This window comes from Sus scrofa, chromosome 12, assembly GCF_054392235.1.
Source record: "Sus scrofa isolate SSC_HxYL_T2T_F1_AM1 chromosome 12, Sscrofa_HxYL_maternal_Yorkshire_Landrace_v2.0, whole genome shotgun sequence".
NCBI classification, from domain to species: domain Eukaryota; kingdom Metazoa; phylum Chordata; class Mammalia; order Artiodactyla; family Suidae; genus Sus; species Sus scrofa.
Window position 1 is genome coordinate 45,258,418 of NC_139394.1, and position 25,926 is coordinate 45,284,343.

The window sequence follows — 25,926 nt, forward strand, 5'->3', positions numbered from 1 at the left end:
TGGTGCTAATCTTGGCAACGACAGTGACTGAGCTTTTTTCTTTTTTATTTTTATTTTTGTCTTTTTTGCTATTTCTTGGGCCGCTCCCGCGGCATATGGAGGTTCCCAGGCCAGGGGCTGAATCGGAGCTGTAGCCACCGGCCTACGCCAGAGCCACAGCAACGCGGGATCCGAGCCGCGTCTGCAACCTACACCACAGCTCACGGCAACGCCGGATCGTTAACCCACTGAGCAAGGGCAGGGACCGAACCCGTAACCTCATGGTTCCTAGTCGGATTCATTAACCACTGCGCCACGACGGGAACTCCATGACTGAGCTTTTTAAAGCTCCTTCTTAGTGCTTTGCCCATTTCAATGCATCAGAGCCTCCCATCTGCCCTAGGAGGTGAGTGCTGGGCCCACCCCCATTGTACAGATGAGCAAACCAAGGTTTAGACAGGCTAAAGGCTTTGCTTTAAGTCACAGAGCTCGTGAGTGGTGGAGCCAGGATTTAAACTCACAGCTGTCTGACCCCAGAGCCTGACCCCAGGGTTCCACACCTCAGCAGGCACGTGGGTGGCAGCAGGATCCAGTAACCCTGGCCTCCCCCTGGAAGCTCATTCCCACACCACCACTGGGCCCGAGGCAACTTCCTTAACCTCTTGAAGCCTTCATCTCCCAGTCTGTGAAATGGGCAGAGTAGCCTCACTGAACGAAACGAGAGGTTGGCTCCCGGTACACGTGGATTCCCGTCCCTCCACGGACATCCCATCGGTACAGAGAACTGAGTGGGACCTTTCAATGCCGCCCCCTTGATGTTCTGAATCCAGAGCTTTCTCTGTCTTGTGCAGAGACCCCTGGCCCTGCCCACTCCCTGGGGACAACCATTCGTTCCCACACGGACCCCTGTACATGGAGGACAGGGAGGGACCCAAGAAAGCAGCAGCCGTGCAAGATGGGTCAGCGGCCAGTTTAACAAGCCAGGAATTTACAGAAGAGGCTTGTCTTGGGCGCAGCGAGAAGAGGAGATCTCTGCGCCCGCCCACCAGCATCTTCAAAGTCTATATAGAGAGGTTAACCGGGCTCCGTGGCGCACGGCATCCAGATGGTCTCAGCACCACATTACTCGCTCACGCCTGTGTCCTTAAAGCCACTCCTGCTGTGGGCGTAGAGGGCCGTATGTGGGATCCAAGGACAGGGGAGGGGTGGGGAACCTCTCCTTGCCCCGGGCCAGTTGGAGAGTCAACCCGCAGTCACATCCTGTCAATTACCTCCTCCAACAACCACACAACAATATCTGCTACTTACGGGTGTCCTCCCACATTGCTTTAGCAAAGCACCCAGACCAAATGAGCAGGCAATAAATCTTTGCGAACTGAATGCATGATCAGACCCGGAAAACGGAGACGCGTCTATATGTGTATACATTTATATTTGTATATAAAGGCAGTTACCTCTTTCAACCTCCTTCCATGGAAGATCTGGAAAACTCGGCCTCTCTGTTGGCTTCTCTGTGGCCCTTTGACTGCCCTGTGCAAGGACACACAAGGTCTGCAGGGACCTCCCCAGGGTAGCCGTCTGGCCAAATCCTGTATCTTCCTCCAGACTCCATCCCTGGCCCATCCTTTCTGGCTGCTGTCCCCAGCCCTCTTTGATTTCATTTTCCCTGGAGCCAACGATGCTTGCCATGGCCAGTCCACACGGCACTGCCACCCAGCCTCCCTGCGCCGTAGCTCCGTGAAGCATCATTGGAGGGAGCTTGGTGAGAGTAATGGCAGAGTGGAAAGCGAGGCAGAAGGTAGCTGAGCCCCTGGGCTGAGAACGTCTGGGACTTGTCAGACTGAGTAAACTGCGCCTTGTATCTCTTTATACTTCAAGGGAAAAGTTAATTGCAGGAGCCGAGCTCTGCTGGAGGAGAAAGATAAGATGGCCACTTCAATCACTCCCGGGGTCAAGGAGACCTCCCCGATGACACATGCACAGCAAGACTCCTAGGGGTCAGAAAGGGAGGGGGCGCCAGGCCATAATAAGTCCCGATACCATCCCGGCACCCTTTGCTCTGAATCCATCTTTTTTTGTTGTTGTTGTTGCTATTTCTTTGGGCTGCTCCCATGGCATATAGAGGTTCCCAGGCTAGGGGTAGAATCGGAGCTGCAGCCGCTGGCCTACGCCAGAGCCACAGCAACTCGGGATTCGAGCCGCTTCTGCGAGCGACACCACAGCTCACGGCAACCTCAGATCCCTAACCCACTGAGCAAGGGCAGGGATCCAACCCGCAACCTCATGGTTCCTAGTCAGATTCGTTAACCACTGCGCCACGACGGGAACTCCAACTCTGAATCCATCTTTGCCAAAAGATGCGCACACGTATTGGGGAGGGTCCAGTGTCCAGTCGGGTGGGAGAATTAAAACCAGATAATTGGCTAAAGGGGAACAAAGACCCAGAAGAACTGTCCTACATACATGATTGCAGTCACCTCTCTGGTGTGTCCCTCTCTCAGGGGACAACCCCCCCCCCCTTTAGGGTGTGTATTACTGCTTTGCTTCTGACTTAAACGGCTTCTCTGTGTAGTAGTACGTCTCGATTCTGCGCTCCCACATGTACTGTGACTCAATACACTTTATACCTGCTTTCACAGCCTTTGCCTCCTTCAAACAGTCTTGCTTTCAAGAGGAGGCAAGAATCAGGGCAATTCTGCTTTTAGCCTCTAGCTAGTCTAGTGGCTCAGATGCCTGGTTTTCAACAAGGCTGCCTGGGTTCAATTCCTGAGCAGAAAATTAAGATCTCCCTCCAGCCATCACTCGCTGCTCTCTCTCCGAGATCGAAAGGACGTGACATCTGGAGTCAAGAAAGTGGGATCTGAGCCCAGATCCTTCTGTTATCTTCTCAGAGTCCTTCGACTCTGACCCTCAGTTTCCTTCTTCCTCCCATGGAAACAATGACCCCTCCTCTGCTTAAAAGAAGTCAGATAGGAAGATGCCTGCATAAGAGCTTCCCATCAAAGGGTGACACAGATCTAAGACATTATTAGTGCCTGGCCCTCAAGAGGAGAAGCTCCTTGGGTGCAGGGCTATGCTTCCTACATCTTGCCTATTCCCTTGAAGCACCGAATTTGGGCTTGGAGATGTCAAAAGCTGTGTAAGGAATTGTAGGGGGACACACATGTATGCAGAGAAGATGCACATGATTATAAACATAAATGTGTTGCTTTTCTTTCTTTTTTTTTTTTTTTTTTGTCTTTTTGCCATTTCTTTGGGCCGCTCCTGCGGCATATGGAGGTTCCCAGGCTAGGGGTCCAATCAGAGCCGTAGCCCCTGGCCTACGCCAGAGCCACAGCAATGCGGGATCCGAGCTGCGTCTGCAACCTACACCACAGCTCACGGCAATGCCAGATTGTTAACCCACTGAGCAAGGCCAGGGACCGAACCTGCAACCTCATGGTTCCTAGTCGGATTCGTTAACCACTGCGCCACGACGGGAACTCTTTTTTTTTTTTTTTTTTTTTTTTTTTTTTGCTTTCTTTCCCCCCAACCCTGTTCACCTCTTTCTTATTCCTCATTCATTGCTTTTATGTCATGTTGTCTTATGAAAGGGCTAGGGAACAAATAAATGGAATTAAAGTGAATACAGGAGATACAGAAAAGTCATCAAATGCAAATAGATACCCAGGTCAAGTGTGAACCCCTTTTACAAAGAGCCGACGGATGAATAGAGAGGGGAGCAGGGTGGAGGGGTGGGTACTGATGTAAGAAGGTGGGTGGGTGGGTGAGAGGGTTGATGAGTCAAGGAGATTGTGAAATAAGCAAGTGATGAAGATATAATCGAAGATCACCACCACCCATGATAATCAGAAGCAGTTGTAACCACAAGGGGGAGAAGAAGTTCCACTCGGCAGCCAGGCAGGACCGGCTTCTTTGGCCCTGTGTTTCTTTGGCTGGTCTTGGGCAGCATGCTGGCTCACTTAAGGCCAAAGCGGTGCGAATAAAGTTTTTGTTGAAAGCGGGCCTGTGGCTTGTTGATTTCAGGGCATTTCATTGTCCTTAGGTGGGAAGCACCCTTGGCTCTGGGGAAGATGGAGAGGCAGAGAAAAACAAACAGCCATGGTTTCTTTCTACAACGTCCTCCCCCGGGGAAAGGAGGGCAGAGGGAGACTCTGAGAGGAGGCAGCGTAAAGATAATAACAGGAAATAAAGAAGACCCAGAGAAGAAAGACAGGAGGGGGGCTGGGGTGGGCTTTCACACCCGGGGGAGAAGGGAAACGACATAAAATCAGAGCAGAACTCAGGGCCTCTGCCTGCTGGGTACCTGCTTCTACCCAAGGGGTTGGTTTGAACCAGACCTGCTTCATTTACATGAGAGGAGATTTTTGTGTCTTTAAACAGGTTAAAAAATGAGCGTGCTCCGGGGAGTTCCTGTTGTGGCGCAGGGGAAACGAACCAACTAGTATCCATGAGGATGCGGGTTCGATCCCTGGCCTCGCTCAGTGGGTTAAGGATCCAGCATTGCCACAAGTTATGGTGTAGGTCACAGACACGGCTCAGATCCTGAGTTGCTGTGGCTGTGGTGTAGGCCAGCGGCTGCAGCTCTGATTTGACCCCTAGCCTGGGAACTTCCGTATGCCATGGGTGTGGCCATAAAAAGGAGGAAAAAAAAAAAAAATGAGTGTGGTCCAGGAGAATTCCTCTGCTTACCTGGAAGGGAAAGGCCATAGGTGACTAAGGGAATACAGGTAGATATGTCTCCTTGAAAGCAAACTAAAGAAGAGAAAGCAGCCCCTTTCAGGGCCAGAACTCATATTAGAAATGAATTTTTGGTTATCCAAAAATTGACTGAGGGCAAGGAAGGGTTCAGAGGCCTTCTTGTGATGGTTTTCCTTATTTGACACTGGAAAACATTTATTAAACCCCTACTGTTTTGTTATTTCCTTACGCTATCATTATCCTACCTAAATAGGAATGTGGAGAGAAGCTTATATGGGAAGTGTCAAGGTCAGCTGTCCATGCAGAGTCAGGGAGGGTGAAGATGGAATAACCTCTTACCAGGTAGGTAACTAACACGCAGTTCACACCTGACCTTGGCTTTCAAAGGTGCCCCTGTTTTTGTAGAGTATGAAGTTAAGGAGAACTTAGTCAACAGCCCTTGAAGTCAGGATTTTCCAGCCAGATCACCCCAGCTGATATTCTCTGCGTGCACAGACTCCTGAATGCATGGGCTCTGCCTCCTGTGAAGTCTCCCCTGAGTGCTGGGGACACTGCGGACGGACTTGGGAGGCAGAAGGTGCCTTCTCTGGGAACAAGGCACAGGGGAGGCCCCAGGTTCCCTGAGGTCAGAGGTGGGTCCCTGATGTTGCATCTCAGAGAAGCAGTGTCAGATTCAGAGATAAGGGAATTCATCCAGTGTTCATTTATTCACAAACTCTCAGATCACTGAGCCCCTGCCATGTCCCTCATGGTGGGGGACAACTCCAACAAACCAGGCAGCATCTCTGGGCTGGGCTGGGGGGGGGGGCAAGGTAGGGGGAGTGGTTCCAGTAGGGGCAACGCAGAATTCACAGAGACGAGATGAATTTGCAAAACAGGATTAGGGCTGAGAAGAAAAGGAAGCAGGTGAGGGCCCAGTGAGGGGGGTGGAGGGTGGACAGGGGGAGGCCAACCAAGCCCCTCTGACTGGTGATATATGAGAAGAAGCCAGCCCTGGGGAAGTCTTTCCAGGCAGAGGGACATGCAAGAGGAAAAAAAAACTCCAGCTTGACCTGCCTGATGTCTGGTGGTGCGAGAGGAGGAGCTCCCGGGACATGGCTGGTTCTGGGTGAGGTCTCTGTTCAGCCCCCTGTAACCCCCTAAAGGAGGGGAGGCTTTCAGGCCCCACCCTTAGAGATTCTGATTCAGAGGGATGTGGGGGTGGGAACAATGGAGCGGGAATCCGCAGGTTTAACAAGTGTTGGGCCATTGGAATTCACCTGGCCCTGTCATCACGCTGCTCCAGCAGATGGTGACATGGGGTTAATGACCAGAATCCCAGATTCAAACTCATTTTTATCCCATTAACTAGGCATTTATGATTTGGTCCAGGCCCATGTCAAATTGCATCAGCAGAGAAAGCCGGAGTGGGAGGAGGCCTTAGCGATGATCCAGCACAAATGAAGAACAGAGATGCTGTGTGGTTCTCCGAAGGCCACACAGCAAGCCACCTCTGCTCCAGGGCTGAGCGCGGCCTCCCTCCCCAGGTCCACTCTGGGTGCCCTGGCCTCTGTAGTTTTCTCCTGGAAGAAAACAAATAAAGCGAATCTCAATAAGTGACTTTATGTCCAGATTTACTTAATATCCCTGCCTGGACTACCTTTCCTGACCAGGCATTTGCTAAATGTACACTGAGGTTACTAAATGGGAATAATTGCTGTGTGAGGTGTTTACTTATAAATCAACCAACAGCAGAAAAAAAAAAAAAAAAGCTTTGGTTTACTATTATGGATCTTTAACCTTTCTTGAGGTCAATGTCTTGCCAGGAGAAAAAGTGGTGTACTGAGGCCCCTGTAAGTTTGAAATAATAATTAATAATGCTGTCTGCATATTAGAAAGAAATACATCATTTTTTAAATTAGGGAGCGGTGGTGGCAATAACATGTATCTAGCCCATATTAAGCAGCATTCAATTCAATTAGCATTCAAGCTGATGATAGCTCTCAGCTTCCTAACCCTCCTGCCTGTTACAATTTGCAGGAGACGGGAGGCGGGGGGGGGGGTGCGGGCGGGGGGGCGAGGGGGGCACATTTTGAACCCTCACCTTTCTCAGGCTCCAGGTTCCAGGCCCTGAACAGGCCCCAGGTTCCCCAGAAGGTCAGAAGAAGCGCCCCTTCCTTGCATCTCAGAAAAGCAGCCTCAGTGTCAAAGAAAGTGAATTCTTCCATGCATTCATTTATTCACTCATCAGTGAACAAGGTACCACAGCAAAATTCTGGGCACATTGTCTATTAGTGCTTTCAATGATTTTAGTTGCAAATGAATTTATGTGGACTTTTTTTTTAGTGTTTAACCATGCACTTAATATTTTGCCTGCATCAAAAAAGGCCATCTTTACATAAAATTAAGGCTGAACCTGAAAATCTGGACCAAATAGACCCAATCTAAACCCAATCCCCAGGAGTTCCCGTCGTGGCGCAGTGGTTAACAAATCCGACTAGGAACCATGAGGTTGCGGTTCGGTCCCTGCCCTTGCTCAGTGGGTTAACGATCCGGCGTTGCCGTGAGCTGTGGTGTAGGTTGCAGACGCGGCTTGGATCCCGCGTTGCTCTGGCTCTGGTGTAGGCCGGTGGCTACAGCTCCGATTCAACCCCTAGCCTGGGAACCTCCATATGCTGTGGGAGAGGCCCAAGAAATAGCAACAACAACAACAACAAAAGACAAAAAATAAAAAAAATAAATTAAAAAAAAAATAAATAAACCCAATCCCCAAGGACCCCTACACAGACCACAGAGCTAAGGGATTGGAACAGGTATGTAAATCTGATTGAAGAGGGAAATTCTTAACCAACTGAACACCATAAAAGCTTTTTTAAGGATCCTGGACTATCTTTTGTTTGTATATAAACCGTACTGCTAATTGCAAATGAGCCTTATCTAGTTAAAGGAGTCTTTAACAAGAGCCACGTAGCAACATTTTATTAGCCATCAGGAGTTCCCTCTGTGGCTCAGAGGTTAAAGAACCCAACTAAGATCCATGAGGATATGGGTTTGATCCCCGGCCTGACTCGGTGGGCTAAGGGCCCGGCATTGCCATGAGCTGTGAAGTAGGTCGAAGACTCGGCTTGGATCTGGTATGGCTGTGGCTGTGGTGTAGGACGGCAGCTGTAGCTCCGATTTGACCCCTAGTCTGGGAACTTCCATAGGCCTCAGCCCTAAAAAAATACATTTTTTCATGTGCAGCCCTAAAAAGCAAAAAAACCCTCCAACCCCCCAAAACCCCACAAAAAACAATTATTAGCCATCGGGTTGAAGGAAACTGAACAGCAGTACTTCTTGAAGGATAGTCTGTATCTTAGATGTTTCATAGTCAAAGCTGGGGCCCTGACAGTATGCACAATTGAGATCTGGCAGAAGCATTTGTTATTGGGATCATGGACCATATCTTCTAGACTCAAACATTCCTGGATTTGATTATCAGCTCTGGCATTTTTTAGCTGTGAGACCTAGGGCAAGGTAGCTCTCCTGTGTGGACTAAGCTTTCTCATCTGTGAAATGGGCTGGAAAGTACAACTCTCTCACTGCTACAGATGATACCCACAGAGTGTCGAGCACCGAGTAGGGTGCTCAGTGACGAAGTCCGCCATCGTGGCCATTCTCCCCTGATCCTCCCATCCGATCCCCAAATGCCCAGGCCCTTGGGGACGTGGGTCTCTCTGCCTGTGGGAGGAAGTCATTGAGAAGACATGACTGCTGGATGACTCATCAGCTGGACCCAGAAAATTAGAGACTCCATGCTCTGTCCTTGGAAGACATGTGTCACCCACATTCCCACACTAGATGCTATTTTAAGGGAGTTGATGGGAGTAAGATGGTGAGACTGAATCCATTTAAAGCCTCGACATGAAATTTGAGATTTGGCAGGGATTTGGCAGGTGGATGTGGCGATCCACTCAGCTTGCAGCCCCTCCAGACAAGCCTGGTATGCAAGTTCCCCCACTTATTAAACTGTCACCCACCCGTCAGAAGTGGCTGCCTCTTTCCTTGGTCTCTCTTTGCCATCTATGTACAGGGGCCATTTGAGAACCAACAACTGGCGAGCCAGCCAGAACGCCAGAGACATGTCTCTTGGGAACGAAATATCCGTGGGAAAAATCTGGATACCCAGGGAAATGCCAGCTGCTTTAACATGCTTGCCTGATGAACGGCATGTATGGCCATGGGCCATAGAAGAGAAATGGATGGTAGGCTGGTCCCTACTGTGGGCAGTGCGCTGGTCTCGGATGCCCAGCTAGAGGCAGAAGCTGGAAGAAGAGCTAAGGTCAGAGAAGGACATGCAAGTGTCCACGGCTCTGCTGGCTTTGGATCTGGCAGACAGGGTAGAAGAGCAGAATAATAAGCTGGAGACGCGGAGTTCCTTTTTTGGAAACCTAGGGGCGTGCAGGCTGCCACAGGTTAAGGTCTGAGCACTTGTGATAGAGTCTGATTAGGTTAAGAGGCAGATGGAAAGTGAGGACACAAAAGGGGAAGATTTACCATGATTGACAATGAACCAGAGTCCCCAGACCCCTAATGCAAAGGAAAAACTTAAATAATCATCACCCCAGATTTATGACCCTAGAGAAATGAACCCCAAAACTCCTAGGAGAAAACTTGCATTCTTTCACCGTCCCTTCAAGCTGTAAATCTCATCATGTGTAGGAAATGTAAGCACTGCCCACAACTGGCTGAGATTGGAAAAGAAAAAAAAAAAAAAAAAAAGCAGGGGGAAAGAGGCTTTCAAGAGTACCGATGGCTGTCAAAAGTCCCTTGCCCAAAATCTAGTCCACAGCCTCTGTAAGATTACTTGTCAAGGGAAAACCAATTTTAAGTCTTCTCCACAAATATTAGTAAAAAGCTTTAGCTATTTGAAAGTGTAATCTAACTTGTTCTGTCAGGATTCAACACATTTATAAACTAGTGGGTTTTATGTTGCTCTGTCATGGCCAAAGTTTTGAAATGAGAAACAAACCAAAAAAAACTATGGGGTCATACTTGTGTGTTTATGTGTATCTATGGATATAGATTATGGATACGTGATTTTTTTGGTTGTTTTTGGTACCTCAGGGTTGTATTGCCAAAATTCATTTGTAAAAGAGCCCTATTTAATTGGCTTAATGAAAAGCAGTCTTTAATAGCAATAGTACATTTATGTAAAAATTAAAACAATTTTTATTCCTCTGCTAGTTTTTTTTTTTTTTTTTTTGTCTTTTCTAGGGCTGCACTTGTGGCACATGGAGGTTCCCCCAGGCTAGGGGTCTAATCGGAGCTGTAGCTGCCAGCCACAGCCACAGCCACAGCAATGTCAGGTCTGAGCCGCATCTGAGACTTACATCCCAGCTCATGGCAGTGGAGGATCCTTAACCCACTGAGCGAGGCCAGGGATCGAACCTGCAACCTCATGGTTTGTAGTCAGATTCATTAACCACTGAGCCACGACGGGAACTCCTCATTTTGTTTTTTTCATTTCAAAATTTTCTTGGGCAAATGCAAAGATAATACTGATAAAATTGTGAGAGGTTTTCCTTTCCCTTTTAAATAATATGCCTAGTAAACAAAGATTCTGTGGTTTATCAAAATAACATCCTGGGCTTCATGTTTTTATCATGCCTTTTTTTTCTTTGTTTTGCTTTTTAGGGCCGCACCCGCAGCATGTGGAGGTTCCCAGGCTAGGGGTCTCATCAGAGCTGTAGCCACCGGCCTGCACCACAGCCACAGCAATGCCAGATCTGAGCCGCATCTGCGACCTACACCACAGGTCAAGGCAGCGCCGGATCCTTAACCCACTGAGCGAGGCCAGGGATCGAAACTGCTGAGTCACCCCGGGAAACTCCTATCATGCCTTTGATTACTTAAGAAACAGAGGCTTCTCTGTTAAAATAGCTAAGCAACTCTGTAACTTTCTGCATTTGCCTTTGAAGTCTTTGTCACTTAGAGTAAATAGATAACTAAGTATTGTTTCACAGGGGACTATGATTTTATTTAAGCCAGTGTTTTAAAACCTTTTGATATTTTTGACAAACTTTCATGAAATTCTAAATGAATTCTTATTGACCTTGAACTCACTTCAGGATTTTCCAGAGTTTCTGGAATATCTGAAAAGATGTGTTCTTTCTCTTTATAAAAGGGAGATATTAAGCTTTTAATAAAATTAGGATTTTTTTTTCTTTCTTTTTTTGCTTTTTAGGGCCGGACCCGCAGCACATGGAAGTTCCCAGGCTAGGGGTGGAATCTGAGCCACAGCTGCCAACCTACACCACAGCCACAGCAACGCCAGATCCGAGCTGCATCTGTGACCTACACCACAGCTCACGGCAACGCCGGATCCTTAACCCACTGAGCCAGGCCAGGGATTGAACCTTCGTGTTCATGGATCCTACTCAGATTCGTTTCCTCAGACCCTTACTGTTTTACTCTGATGCTTTTGCAAAAGTGTTCCTGCAAAAGTGTTTCATCTTGGAAACACTTTCATTCATGGAAAGACTGTGACAAGTACAGGTTTCTGATAAGTAAGACCGAATTGCTTTCATGCAGAAGAAGCAATAGTTGACCTTTCAAGACCTTCCCCAAGACTCCCTGCAGAGTCCCACAATATGTCACAGAGGGTCGCAGACCTGTTCCTGTTCTCCTTTCCCACATCAGCAAAAGGGACCCACTCTGTCGATGATACAATGGTAGCATGTGAAGATCTGCCTCTGCTGCCCAGCTCGCTGTAGACTAGATTTCCTGGAACATTCGTAAAGAAGAAGATGGGGTGCGTGGTGAATCCATAGAAAATTCGAGCCCCAGGAGGTCCCACTGTGGTGTAACAGGATTGGTGGCGGTGTCTCTGCAGTGCCAGGATGCAGGTTCCATCCCCAGCCTGGATCTGGTGTTGCTGCCGCTGCAACGTAGGTTGAGACTATGGCTTGGATCTGATCTAAGGCCCAGGAACCCATATACGGTGGGGGTGGCTGAAAAAAGAAAAAAAGAAAAGAAAATCAGGACCTAGGCACTGCCATGAGGTTTTTGGGAGTCATTTGGGCAAGTAAGATGTGTTACCCCAGAATTTGTGATCAATGAGGTGCAAGCCTATCCAACTGCTGGAACTCGAGCCTTTGTAGGGATCTGAGGGGTTTAGAGGACTTTTATTCCCCACCTGTGCCCTCTACTGCCTGTTGAAGTATGGGACTAAGGACCAGAGCATCAAGCCACCTTTGGGGAGATGAAAATACTAGGGAAGCAGATGAAAGGTCTGGGCATCTCCCGAGCAGGGCTGCCATCCGAGCTAGATGTGTCTGTGACTCCAGGAGGGATGGGCTGAGCACTGTGGCAAAGACAACAGAAGGAGAAAGAACCCGTAGGATTCTGGCTCCAGCTCTGGGAAGGGGCTGAACCCTGAGATACTGGGGTCTGGAGAGTGACAGCTCCTAGGAGGGTACAGGGCTCCTCCGGGGAGATGAAAGGAAGAGCAGCTCATGGTAAGAACTTCCCTTCCTATCAAGGGCCGGATGAGAATATGTTCATGTCTACGCCTCGGTCTTGGCTCAAACCCCCACTCTAAGGGACACATACATTTGGGGTGCACCCTGTCCACTCTGCCTCTTGAAAAGTGAGTGCTCCCAGGCCCTGTAGAGAATGTACATCCTCCTCCTGATGCACCTATGGCCTGGAGGGAGGGAGTGGAAGAAATTTCCCCTGTGATGCTTTGGCCCATAGATGCCTTGAAACAAGAAAGAACCACCAGAGCCCCATCCCGCCTGGGAGAGCATCACCTGTGGGATTCGCAGTGCGATGTCCCCACCCAGACAGGTGGTTGCCTGGCACTGCGGGGGAAGGGACCCTTCGGTCTCCACTGGGACCGTGTCCTCTGTGAGCTGGGCCTGTGGAAACACACTCTAACAGGAATGAACATGCACCCTTGAGGGGAGAAGGGGGGGTCCTGGTTGGGCCCATCCTGCCCCCAGTCCATCTCCTCACACCCGATAGTGCTGCCTCGCCCAGATGTATGGGGAGCACAGCCAGGTCAGGTGCCTAAAGCGGCAGCCTCCTTGCTCCTCGAGGCCACGGGACACATGCCGGTTCCCCCCGGTACCATCACTTGGCCACTGTCTTTGTCTCCTCCCTTGGCCTGGCGGACACTTACTGGCCCTCCCCAAGTTCACCCAGCAAGCCTTGAATGGGGGCCCCCAAAGCCTGTTCTTGCTGAACACCGACCCATCTCTGCGCAGAAAAGCTGTTCTCCGACACAGGATGGCCTTGGACTCCATCACTGCCTCGCCGGGAGGCACCTGTACCGGTAGCCAGACAGACTGTGTTGAGTTCATGCCTGGTGGGTCTTCTGTCTCCTAACATGCTGTCTTTAATAAATCACAGAGGACAGAAGTGCATGTCCTGAGTGTCCAACCCCCAGCCTAGGGGGTGTGCATCAGTGGTTCTGATCAGGGGGCTCTTGGTGGAAAAACTTGATTGGGCAACAATTGTCTTAACCTGTGCTTTCTCTTGGACGCGCCTGTATTGTTGCCGCAGCATCTGCCTCCAATGCAGCCAGATAGCCGTCTAATGAGCCCCGTGCTTGTGAAACCCCTGCTGGCCGCTCGGGGCACGTCTCCCTGTGAGCTTGTTAGAGTGGGTCACGAGGGGTGGCGTGCTGGGGGAGGTCAAGGAGAAGACGTAAGCAGGGCAATCAGAGTTTCCTCGTCTCTTCCTCTGTCCTTGGAATGTGCCTCCTCGAGCTAGAAGCCACCCAAGGAAGCAGACTTGAGAGAGTCAGGTGGTGTTGAGACCCTCTGGGTGGTTTAGGTGCCTGAGTCCAGTTAAAGCCTCTGTCTCTAACGTCTAAGATTTGGCGGCAGGTGCAGAGACCTCCCGCGGCGCCCAAGACAAGCCTCGTGTGTAAGTTCTCTTGTTTATTACACCTGCCCCCGACCAGCCTGGAGCGGCCGCCTCTTTCTTTGGTCTCTCCCCGGCTCTCTGCGTACAGGGCCAGTTTGTAGAGGAATGCTGCCTCCAGCTTTCTCGAACCCTGAGTTATCAAGGGTGGGAAAGCGGTTCCATTTCTCTTCATTTTCCCAAAACCAATACCGTGTCTGGTACGGAGTTAGAGATACACACACTCGTTGAGCAGGCCGAAGAGCCAAGGACAACAGAGATGCAGCAGGGAAGTTTTCCTGTACGAGGAGGGCCTGAAGCTGTGAAAAAAGTGGACCTAGGCTGTGGCTTGGTGGAGAGGAAGAAGAGGGCGGCTTCATGTTCGTGAAAGAAGGAGCTGGTACGTGTTGGTTACATGTCTGTGAGTATGTGGGCATATGTGATGGGGGAGAAGCGGGTAGAAATGCTTGTCTTCTTCCTAAATTTGGAAAGGAGTGTGTTGGCTTTTTTTTTTTTTTTAGTCTTTTTGCCATTTCTTGGGCCGCTCCCGTGGCATGTGGAGGTTCCCAGGCTAGGGGTCGAATCGGAGCTGTTGCTGCTGGCCTATGCCAGAGCCACAGCAACACGGGATCCTAGCCGCGTCTGCAACCTACACCACAGCTCACGGCAATGTTGGATCCTTAACCCACTGAGCAAGGCCAGGGATCGATCCCTCAACCTCATGGTTCCTAGTGGGATCTGTTAACCACTGTGCCATGATGGGAACTTCTGGCTTTGGTTTTGAGCCTGTATTTTGGAGGCAAATAAGGCCGAGTTCAAGTCCCAGCTCTGGCATTTATTAGCTTTGTGACTTTACTCTTGAGACCCTCCATTTCCTCATGTGTAGTGTGTATACTGGGGGTAATAACGCACACCTGTCAAGGTGCTTGCACGCATTAAATGAAATAAGACATCTTCACCAGGTCCTGACACACGATAAATTCTTAATCAATTTTGGCATCCCTGTTATGAAAATCCTGTCCCCATCTAGGCAGCCCTAAGGCAGGGGGCTGGGGCCTCTGGGATGACACATGCATGAGGTTGACTGGCCCCTGTCATGTGTGCTTATTCGGGACACTTCAGCTCTTTTAGCTCCCAGGACCAAGAAACCACCAATTTAATGCCACAGGTTGCCAGAATATGCATCTGGATGCCGTTCCCTGTTTGGATCTGATCTAGTGAGAGGGCAGATGGGATAGAGAAATATTTTAGAGAAGACACAAACCAAGAGGGACATTCCCTAGGCTGCCTGCCTCTTTCTCAACCACCTTTGAGGAGCATTATTAAAGCTGGGCATGCCCTGGGGATACCACGTTGGCTCAACAAGCCACCTTCATGTGGCTCTGCCCCAGCTTGGCAGTGTGCACAGGGTTGGCCACTGAAACTCTCTGTTCTTTTCCTCCTGAAGGGGATTTAGCATCATTCATTCTGTAGGTTCCAGCCATTTGATCCCTGGCACAGGGCAAGCCACACCCACCTGCTAGCAGGGGCTGAGCTCCAGTGGATTTTCAGGAAAAGGGAGGTAGGTGGCTGAAAGCCCAATGCTTCCTCCCACCTATAGCCCCAGCTGTGCTTCCATCTGGCAAATCCTGGGGAAGAACACACACACACACACACACAGAGCCACTGGGACACACACACACACACACACACAGAGCCACTGGGACACACACACACACACACACACACACACACACACACACACACAGCCTAAGCCCAAAGGGAAGGCAGCCAGCCCTACCTGGAACCCCAGCTGTCTTTCTCTTTCAGATGCAGAATCTCCTGATAGCTCTGTGGGGGTGGCAGCTACTTGTTGCTCTTTCTCTGGTCTCCAAGGGGGGCTGGCTCTTCTCTCTCCAAGGGGCAGGCACCTCATTCCCCGGAAAGGCCCCTTCCCGCCGGCAGCAGAGGCACGCTGGATTTCCTTGGCTCCCTTCCTTCCCCGGCTTCCAGCAGTCTCCTGACCCCAGGCTGACTCTGACCTGGGAGCAGACTTTGGTGCAGACGAATGCTGCCTCCACCCCCAGACCTGGCTCCCCGGGGGGGTGGGGGGTGGAGGCCCATCAAGGGCCTTCTTGCCATCTAGGGGCCGGGTGTCACGTCCTCACCTCCCAGGGCTGGTTCGCCACCTTGGGAGAGAAGACCCCCACCCCAGCTCCCTCCAAAAAAAGCCCAGGAAGAAACTTTTGCCGGATCCCCCGCCCCCGCCCGGCAGCCCTTCCCCTCCCCCTCCCCGCCTGCCCTCTCCCCCCGACAGCAGCCCGGTGGAGGAGCGGGTGGGGGAGGCTGGCTCGTTCGGTGCCTTCTGGATCCTCGCCGTTCCTCGGGGAGGCGGGGAGAGCCGAGTCCCGTCCGAGCCCCCAGCATCCTTCCCAGCCTCCAGGTCCTTGCCTCCGCGGCCGCGCTGCCTCCTCTCCGAGGCGAGAGAGCCGAGGCCGCCGGCATTTGGAATTCTGCCCAAAAAAAGGGGGCCTGGAGGAGGAGAAGGAGGAGGAGGAGGAGGAGAGGAGGGACGGAGGCTGGCGGCGAGAAACGGAATCCGGAGTCCAAAACAGCACGGGGAGAGGACCGGAGCGGCGGCGGCGGCGGCGGCGGCGGCTCGGAGGCTCCGCCGCTGCGCCCGCCCGCAGTGCATCAGCGCGGCTGCCCTGACATCCTCAGGATGGTTAACACGGGGCATTATGCACTGGTTAACAGGCTCCGAGCTGCCGAGCGACTTGTTTTAAGCATTTTCTCCCTCGCTCTCGCTTTTAATCTTGTCTCTAGTGGCGTGTGTAGGGGGGAGGACTTTATTTCCATTGGCTAAGCTCTCCCTTCCCACCCACATCTCTTCCACATCACCTTGGTGTCTCCCTAAATAAAACCAGCCCTCCTTATCGCCTGGAAAAAATCAGGAGCTAGAGTTTGAATGGGTTTTATATAAACACTCACCCCTGGCAGCGTGCGGCTGGGCTCTCAGGATAAACTCACGGCGGCGGCGGCGGCGCCTGGCCTGATGCTTGCTTTTCCTTCCCTCCCTTGAACGTCAAGGTTTGAGCAGAGCCCGAGGACTTGGGGACTCTTGCCTGAAATCTCATCAACCTGAAGCCCGTTGCGGAATTGCACAGGGTCCCCATGGACCTCAAGGACAGCCCCAGCGAGGGGAGTCTGCAGCCCTCCAGCCTCCAGATCTTCGCCAACACCTCCACCCTCCACGGCATCCGCCACATCTTCGTGTACGGACCGCTGACCATCCGGCGCGTGCTCTGGGCCGTGGCCTTCGTGGGCTCCCTGGGCCTGCTGCTGGTGGAGAGCTCCGAGAGGGTGTCTTACTACTTCTCCTACCAGCATGTCACCAAGGTGGACGAGGTGGTGGCGCAAAGCCTGGTCTTCCCGGCGGTGACCCTCTGTAACCTCAACGGCTTCCGCTTCTCCAGGCTCACCACCAATGACCTGTACCACGCCGGGGAGCTGCTGGCCCTGCTGGATGTCAACCTGCAGATCCCGGACCCGCACCTGGCTGACCCCACGGTGCTGGAGGCCCTGCGGCAGAAGGCCAACTTCAAGCATTATAAGCCCAAGCAGTTCAGCATGCTGGAGTTCCTGCACCGCGTGGGCCATGACCTGAAGGATATGATGCTCTACTGCAAGTTCAAAGGGCAGGAGTGTGGCCACCAGGACTTCACCACCGTGAGTACTTGGTTTTCAGTTCACTTTTGTGCTTGGTTCTTCGGCGAAGCGCCGCGCTGGTGGTCTCCGGCTTGGTTCGGGATCTCTCTGTGCTTTGGAGCAGGGGAGAGGGCAGCGCCTGCGTCGAAGGCCAAGAGGACAGTTGGCCCGAGTTGTTGGAACTGCTTGGAGAGGTCTGCCTGCTGGGATGGAGCGCTGTGGGCTGGGGGCCTGCCACCCCTCCTGTGCTGAGTTGCCTTCTGCCCTCAGGAGGGAGGAGGCCCGAGCTGCCGGTGGTCCAGGGCACTTGGTGTCTGAGCTGTGTGATTGGAACAGCTTGTCATTGACGAGGTGGCATTTTTTTCCCTTTCTCTCTCTCTGCTCGGAAGTGGCATCAGGCGCTGCATCCTGTGGGCTGGGCTGGAGCTTAGAGCTGCCAGAGAAGGGGGTGTGGGGCCCCAGCCAGCCTGGATGGTTCCAGGGGCTTTGCGAGCTTGCTGGAGCAGGTGATGCTGCAAAGGTGTGGAAGTCTCTTTGCTTCCTTCTCTTGTGTGGATTCTGAGCTCCGTGCGGGGAGAGGAGAGGCCGGGGGAACCCCGGGGGTCTGTCTGGTCTGGCTGGCAGGTCAAAAGCCAAGAGAGGTCCAGGGTGTTTGGACCAAAGAGGAGGTGGAGGCCTGTGCGTAGGATGGTCAGTGAGATGCCCGTGAGGGTGAAACGTGGCAGGCTGGCTGGTCTGGGAGTTTCAGCTGGAAACTCAAAGGCTTGGTTTGCCGTCTCTATGATGATTGCTTAACAACGTGGATGCCAGAGAAGTGGTGTGGGGAGGGGGGCAAGCAGCTGTGAGATGGGAAAGCCGCGAGGAGGAGGAGTGTGGAGCTGAGGAAAGAGGAAAAGCAGAGGGGGAGGCGGCTCTTGTTCCGGATGGGGCTTCCTGGAGGGGGCAGAGAAAGGATGGGCGGAGAGCTGTAGCTGCCAGGGTGCTGGGTCCAATTAGTGGGCTGCTGGCATAACCGGTCAGATTGTAGCTGCTGAGACCTCCACGCTTTCAAGCAGGTCTGCGTCATGAGGGGCTCAGGACCCTCCAGAGGCCCAGCGTGGCTGCTTCTCCCACGGCTGCCTTAGGGAGACTTGAGAGCTTTTGAGGCTCAGAGCCTTGAGCCAGATGGCAATTGTGTAAGTTTGATAGGGCAGGTACTGCAACTGCAAAGACACTGGACTCTGTCGTCAGCCCCTGTCTGGGGCCCTCTGCCTAATTAAGACATGCCCTGCCTTTCTCCAAGGTGCCTGCCCTCCCCGCCTGCTCTCAGATCCACTGCTTCCCAGCCTCTTGCTCTGAGTTTCTTTTAATGCTACAGCCAGTCTCTGCCCACAGCCTCTGTGCTTGCTCTTGGCTCTCTCTGATTCTGGAAGAGCCCAGATTGCCTGGGGGGTGGGGGTGGGGGGCGGTGTGTGCCTTGCCTCTCTCGGATCCTGTAGAGCTGCTTCCTGGGGGAATTGTTGTGTTTTATCTGTTTGAAACACTGTGGGAAAGAGCCCAGCAAAATCCGCGGTGGTGTAGGTTTGCTCAAGAGGAAGCAGGTCTGAACTGGGGGAAGGGACCGGCGGTCCTGGGAGCCCTTCTTCAGGGAGCAGACAGGATCCCCGAACACGTCACTCCCAGATGATGTTTTAGGTGGCTTGAGGAGAGATGGGGAAAATGCCTCCTTCTTGGAGGCTGAAACCGTCCCTGTGTTCCACCCCGTGCTTTCTAGCGCCGTGGCAACGCTCAGCTTCACCACTGCACCAAGCAGCCTGGAAACACGCTCAGCTGTTCCTGTGTCTGCCTGAACACACAGGGACACACAGACAGCAGAGAGAGGGAGGGTGGCACCAAGAGCAGCTGAGGTCGGTAGCAGACCCAGGACCGAGTTCTCAGGCATCCTCAGAAGCACATGTCCACCGAGCGGCTTCCTCTCAATTCATGACCAAGTCCCATGTCAAAGTCAAGGTTTTTGGACCCCGGGCTGCTGTTTTGTACTTAGCCCATCCTTTGGGTCTCTGGCGATTCCAAGAGGCCGAAGGTCAGGCCTTAAAACCCGTTGGCCTCTGCAGGTTGTCTGTTAAATAGCGAAGCTGCTTATGGGTACAGCTGACTCCTTAGTGTCACGTCGTCATCTGCCGCCCTCACCGAGTCCCAGACGGATGTGGCCGAATGTCCCTCCCTCGGTATGACCTCCCCGAAAACTGGAAAGGGGATGAGTCTCAGGGCTGGAGTGTCCCGCCGTTCAGGGGCGTGTCAGAAAGGGCACCCACTGCAGGGAACCTCAAGCAGCCTCCAGGTGGAGATGGAGTTTTTTCACCCATCCATCACAACGGGCAGTCATGCTGCCAGGCGGGACGGGATGCCAAGTTGGATCCAAGACCTTGCAGTGAGGGCTGATCCTTCCCACTCGCCCTTGTCTCCCTGGCCCGCTGGCCCGCCCTGCAGGTGTGTGTGTCCTTGGCCTGGGGTGTGCCGAGGAGAGCGAGCCAGAGCCTCGCAGGTGGTTATCGGAGAAGGCCGTTCACCTGCTTTCCTTCGCATTCATTCTCTCTGCCGCACAGCCTTCTCCCTTTGGCTCACTGACTGGGCCCTTCCTGGGTTTGTCCTATGCCGGGTGGCTTTTCCTATGTGCCGCAGTTGACTTATTAGAGAAGGGAGGCATCGGGGAGGGTATGGCCCAGGTGGATCCTTTTTTTCCATTTTTCTTTTTCTGTAAAGCACACTTGGCCAAGTGCCATCTCCAGGGCCAAGGCTTTTGCTTGCGCTTCCTCCGTGCCAGTCCTTAGCTGGCGGGCCGTGACGTGGAGGATCCCCTTTCATTAGGGACTGAGCCATGATGCTCGCAGAGGGAAAGGCTGCCGGTGGAGGCTAGACGTCCCAGATGCCAGATGTGGAACCTGGACCCCCATGTAAACAGGTGCGCTCCAAGCTCGGGCAGGTGCATTCTTAGCTCTCACCTGGGACCATCTGACTTCAGATGGACACAAACTTTGCCTTCCTGGGAAAGCAGAAGAGGGCTTTATTCTACCTCCGTGGACATCGCCTGGCTGCCCTCAAGTGGGAAAAAGGGAGTGGGGATGAGAGCCCTGGACAAGAGACGTGTCTCTGGCCATGACGGGATGAGCTGATGTTAATTAGGAGCAGGGAGACGTGTTTGAATTCCAGCTCCATCGTTTCCTGCCTCATTGCCTCGGTCCTCTTCTCTCCCTTCTCTCGGCGTTGACTTGCTCATGTAGTATGTGATAGGAACACGCGACTTTCTTTTTTAAGATTTTATTTTTTTCTAGTTGATACACATGACTTTCAAGGAGAATGGATCATGTGGGGCAAATATATGTGAAAGTCCTTTTGTACTTATGACAACTCTGCAGACTTAGCAGGGGTTGTTATCGAGACTAGTGGGGGAGTTCCCTTCATGGCTCAGCAGTTAACAAACCTGACTAGGATCCACGAGGATGTGGGTTCGATCCCTGGCGTCGCTCAGTGGGTTAAGGATTTGATGTTGCTGCGAGCTGTGGTGTAGGTTGCAGAGGCAGCTCCGATCCTGTGTTGCTGTGGCTGTGGCGTAGGCTAGTAGCTGTACTTCTGATTCAGCTCCTAGACCGGAAACCTCCATATGCTGAGAGTGTAGTCCTAAAAAGCAAAAAAAAACAAAACAACAACAACAAAAAAAAAAACCCAACAAACTAGTGGGAGGGTTATTATTGTCTAGCCTACCTGCCCTGCAGCCCAGCAGAAGAGTCAGTTGGCAAATGATGCTGCCAGCATAGAGCAGGGAGGGAGTGAGCTGCTGCCCTCTCTGTCTGGAGCCCAGGATTATGCAGAGATGGGCTCTCCTAGCATGGAGGTCATAGCTGGGTCCAAGAGCTAATGACTATGGACAGGTGGCAGCCGCATTGTTTGTGATGAGCACATGACTGTTTCACGTTGTTTTTCTGCTCATGGCCTTGGCGGTCATTTGCCTCCAAGTTCAAGAAGGCAAATGACCCTTTAGTTTGCATTTTTAACCTGATGGCCTTAGTTGTATGTGTGTATGTACTTTAAACTTGAGATTTCTTAGGAAAGGCATAGTTTTCTTTTCTTACTGAAAGAAAGGACTCTCTCTCCACAATGGGACTTTGTTGGAGGCAACTCTATGAATCTTGAATAATTCCAAGGATTCTAAGGGAATTCCATATCACTCACAGAGCGGTGGAGGGAAAGGTTTAGGATGCTCACCTATTTGGTGGGTCCATAGCTCGTCTTATTTTGTCTGATCACCTGAGCAGCAGGTGTGTGAAGAAGGTGGACTCTGGCGAAGAGACCTGAGTTAGAATTCTACCTGAACCCCCTCTTGGCTGTGTAATCTTGGGCAGATTTCTTAGCCTTACTTTCCCCATCTCTAAAGAGGACTGATAACACCTGCCACTCAGGGTCGTTAGACTGATCCAGGAGGCCAAGGAGGCCAAGAGCTAGTGCATGGCATATGACCTGGGGTGCAAAGGCGGGCCCCTTGGTTTGCTTCACTTCATGTCCTGAAAGTGTGTTAACTGAGCCTTGGTTAGAGTCTGTGTCCCGAGGGTGTGTTAACTGAGCCTTGCTTAGATTCTGTGTCCTGAGGGTGTGTTAACTGAGCCTTTGTTAGATTCTGTGTCCCGAGGGTGTGTTAACTGAGCCTTGCTTAGATTCTGTGTCCTGAGGGTGTGTTAACTGAGCCTTAGTTAGAGTCTGGCCCTCTTGATTCCTGGCCAGTGCTTTTCCCACGCTTCCACACATGACTCAGACTTGAGAGCTCAGACAACTGCTGTGTTGGTGGGCTTCTTAATTCTCGTGTCAGACTTTCCCTTTTCTCAGTGCTGCCATATCGGTTCAGCTGCCTGCACATCCTCTCCTTCCCCACCATCTCCGCATGTCCAGCTCAGGCTACTAACCTCCGCCCAGGAAGCTTGTGCTGTCCCCACCCTTGACAGGAGTCAAGGGGCCTGGGTCCCAGGCAGACAGCTTTTATCACTGTGCATCCTGCTGGTGTCCGCAATCCATCTCTTTGTTAATCAAACAGAACACCCACTATACAGCCGTGACCGTGACCGAGCTGGACCAGATCCTTGCCCTCAGGAAGCTCATTAACCATTTTCCACCCCTCTGGGTGGGGGCGGGAGGACTTGTTGAGAGCAGGGATCTTGTCTCATCAGACACATCCTCTGCATCAGTCATGCTGAATGCAGGACCTGCCCATAGGAAACACCCAGGAAAGACTTTTTTTTTGTCTTCTTAGGGCCACATCCGAGGCATATGGAGGTTCTCAGGCCAGGAGTCGAATCAGAGCTGTAGCTGCCGGCCTGCACCGCAGCCACAGCAATGCCAGATCCAAGCCGTGTCTGCAGCCTACACCACAGCTCACGGCAACACGGGATCCTTAACCCACTGAGCGAGGCCAGGGATCGAACCTGCGTTCTCATGGATACTAGTCAGGTTTGTTACTGCTGAGCCATGATGGGAACTCCCAGGAAAGGTTCTTTGATTAGATAGTTACTTGTTTCCTGCACAGCCCCAGCATCCCTTTGCTCATTCTTGCTTATTTCCTTACCTCTCACCACACCTCGCTCTTTATTTAAATCCTACTCATCCTTTAAAACCCGGCACTAGCATCCTTGTGGCCTTCCCTGGAAAACCACTGCCAACCCTTCTCCGCAGCCCGTAGTCGAATCCCTTCCTCCCCTGGCTTCTAAACAGCTTTCGCTTACTCCTCTGATAGAACAATCAGGACACCTTCCCCTGCATTAGAATCATGAGATGTTTAGGCTAAAGGGGAACCTAGAGATGATTTAATTCACTATCTGAATCCTTTGACCACTGATCATTTTTATATATTGCCATCTCTCCCCCCTGTAAGATACGATGTCTTCCCTAACTTGACCTTCTCAGAACTTAGAACTGCTCAGCCCATGCTAAGTTCTCGAAATGTGTCATCAGCGAGTTAAGCGGGTGTGACGTTTTTCGAATGTAAGGTGATGCTCGCGGATGTCAACGGAAACAGCCGTTTCTAGGGGCCTCCCTTTTCAGGGTGGGTACCTGGCCTTCCGCCTGCCTTGGGACGACTCGCCTCGTTATTATTATTTTCACGACACACTTTCTGATCATAGAAAACAGTCCATGATCACTGGAGAAAACTTGGGAAGGGTGGAAGAGGATAAAGAAGGAGAAATGTATGTATACATGCATGTGTGACTTGGTCCCCTTGCTGTACAGCGGGGAGAAAGAATAATAATAAAGAAAAAAAAAAGGAAATACAAGAAAAGAAAAAGAAAAATTGCCCACAATAGCATCTGAGATATAATTACGTGCATTATTTTGGTATTTGGAGAGCAGAGCCATTTGGCCACCCCGGGCTCCTGTGTTTGTACAGCTGATGCCTTGTCTGGTACACAGCACACAGTGTCAGCTTGCTGCCTCCTTCTGGAGTCCCCCTGGGTGGTGTCCAGGGTAGTAGAAATTCCCTCAAACGTCCATTTAGAGTAAACCTAACGTCCAAAGGTACGTCTCCTTGGGTCCAAGCACTACCCCTTTGGAGGGATGTATTTTGTCTCATCTGCCGGACGCATCAGGGGTAATTTGTGAGAGGCGGGTGGTAACTCCCCCCCACCCCTCCCTCGGCCTCCTTGGATTTTAGGTTCACAGTTGAACACCAGTCACTCTTTTCTGGTGGCACTTTGTTGGCAGTCCCCCTGTGCAGCAGAAGCCATCTCGGTCCTACTGCTGGTTTTAGGTTTGCTGTGATGAACCAGAGATGGGTCTGTCGACACCCAATTAGATCTTCTGACTGAGGCCTGACCCTGTTCCTGGATGGGGCCCAACCCCTCATGACCATGAGGGCTGTGGCCCATGGGTGTAGACCCCGACTCTCCCCCACCTGGGAAGTTCCTAAGCTCTATGTCAGGATGGCTCCTGGTACCAGCGTCTGGTTGGGCTCATCTAGTTTGCAGAATGTTAGGTCTTGGCTCCCGGGAGGTAAAGCTTTCAGGGATGGGTGGACCTCTCTCTGATGGGATGCAGGGCCAGGACACTGCCTGGGGCTGCCTCGCCTAGTGACCCGCACTATCTACTTGCAGAGATACCCTGAGGGAGCAGCCAGCCACGAGCTCATGCCCAGATGTCATGTGTCTGCACCTCTGTCCCTGGAAGTTCTTAGGCTTCCAAAACTGCCAAAGGAAGACATCTACAAGCTTACGGAATTGGGAATTGGTCCCCCCCACCACCACCCCTTCTCTGCAGTCGCTCCCTTTTCCCCTTGACTGAAAGCCCTTCCCATAATGAAGAAGTGAATTCTAGACACTTTTCTATAACTTTTCTGAATCCTGGTTTGCTATGGATTTCTAGAATCGGATCTGTTATGGAATCCCATCAAAAAATTCCCCAGTGGGAGTTCCCATCATGGAGCAGCATGACTAGGAACCAGGAGGTTGCAGGTTCCATCCCTGGCCTCGCTCAGTGGGTTAAGGATCCGGTGTTGCCTTGAGCTGTGGTGTAGGTCGCGGACGCCGCTTGGATCCTGCGTTGCTGTGTCTGTGGTGTAGGCCGGTGGCTTCAGCTCTGATTTGCCTGGAAACCTCCATCTGTTGTGGCTGCAGCCCTAAAAAGATGAAAACAAACAAACAGACACACAAAAAATCCCCAATGACTGAATTGGTAGCTTCTTTCTTTCTTTCTTTTCTTGAATTGGTAGCTGTTAGGACCAAGTTTGCTGTCAGAGGTGTTGTTCCCAAGGAGCAGGGTACCAAGTGTCCCATTTTCTCCATCAGAACAAAAATATGCCCCCTCGGTGCAGAGACAGCTAAAGGGCGCTGCGTGTTGTCTCTTCTGTCTGAGTGTTTACGTTTGATGGAGCCAAGTGGCCACATCAGACTTGGCCCGCAGGGCTGCTTGACCCATGATCTATTGCAACCTGAAACAAGGGCCTCCATCACCCCTGCACATTTGAAGTTCCACACCACAGATTTAAAACCAGTCTGTACAGACAGGGCTTGGCGATTGCTGGAAGCCTGTGACAGGAGCTTGTTTATCAAGATGGGCTTTATTTTGGGAACAGCATTCTGGAAAGTATCATCCTTTGGATGCTAAAGCATCTCTCTGCTTATTTTCTCATGACTCAGGTCCATTCTCTATTGATTACTTCACTGGCCATGGAAATTTATGCTCAGGAGAAAGAAACCCTAAAGGACAGAAGGAGCGTTTTAGCCAAGGGTTTATTGACTGCTGTGGAGGGACTGGCCCAACCTGGGCAAGGTGACCGGCGTCTATGGGCCTCAGTTTCTTAACTTCTAACAAGAAGGGTTGAACTCGTGATGCCCAAGGACCTGCAGTAGAACACAGACAAAATTTATTTTCTGATCTCCCATTTGTTCGCTGAAACTACAACTTCAACTTATGCTTGGGGGCAGGGAGTTGATGTTATTTTGTAACCAGCTCTATTTACTTATCTATCTGTTTGTGTTATGTAGACAGAGCTGCAGGGTGGAAGCAAAAATACCCTGATACACTGAGGGGCTGTAGTGGGATGAGGAAGGCATAGAACCCTACTGTCCAAACTCTGTCCTTGAGCCCTGTGTGTCTGGCCTCAGTTCCTCAGTTGGAATTTCCGTCGTGCTGGTCCTGCAGTTGTGAGTGGGGCAGGGTGTCGGTGTACAAAGT

The 25,926-nt window shown here is 51.6% G+C and overlaps 1 protein-coding gene and 1 long non-coding RNA gene across 10 annotated transcripts in view; one reads left to right on the forward strand and one right to left on the reverse strand.

The window, feature by feature from the left end:
* Nucleotides 1-1,865, reverse strand: part of LOC146398251 (uncharacterized) — a 40,938-nt gene extending 39,073 nt beyond the window's left edge. Inside the window, exon 1 of the long non-coding RNA XR_014820454.1 lies at nt 1,434-1,865. This is a non-coding gene — a long non-coding RNA (uncharacterized LOC146398251). The remainder of the gene's footprint in view (nt 1-1,433) is intronic.
* An 11,723-nt stretch (nt 1,866-13,588) lies between these two features.
* The window catches only part of LOC100627824 (acid-sensing ion channel 2), a 391,320-nt gene continuing 378,982 nt past the window's right edge, over nt 13,589-25,926 (forward strand). For 2 of the 9 annotated variants that reach the window (XM_021067441.2, XM_084985231.1), the window contains exons 1-2: nt 13,589-13,948; nt 16,618-17,256. In XM_021067441.2, the coding sequence (XP_020923100.1) occupies nt 16,702-17,256 (555 nt within the window). In that variant the 5' untranslated portion in view covers nt 13,589-13,948; nt 16,618-16,701. Of the gene's footprint in view, nt 13,949-16,158; nt 22,566-22,710; nt 23,549-24,347; nt 24,557-25,926 lie in introns of those variants that run through there. The other 7 variants (XR_014821424.1, XR_014821425.1, XR_014821423.1 and 4 more) reach the window with 7 other exon arrangements.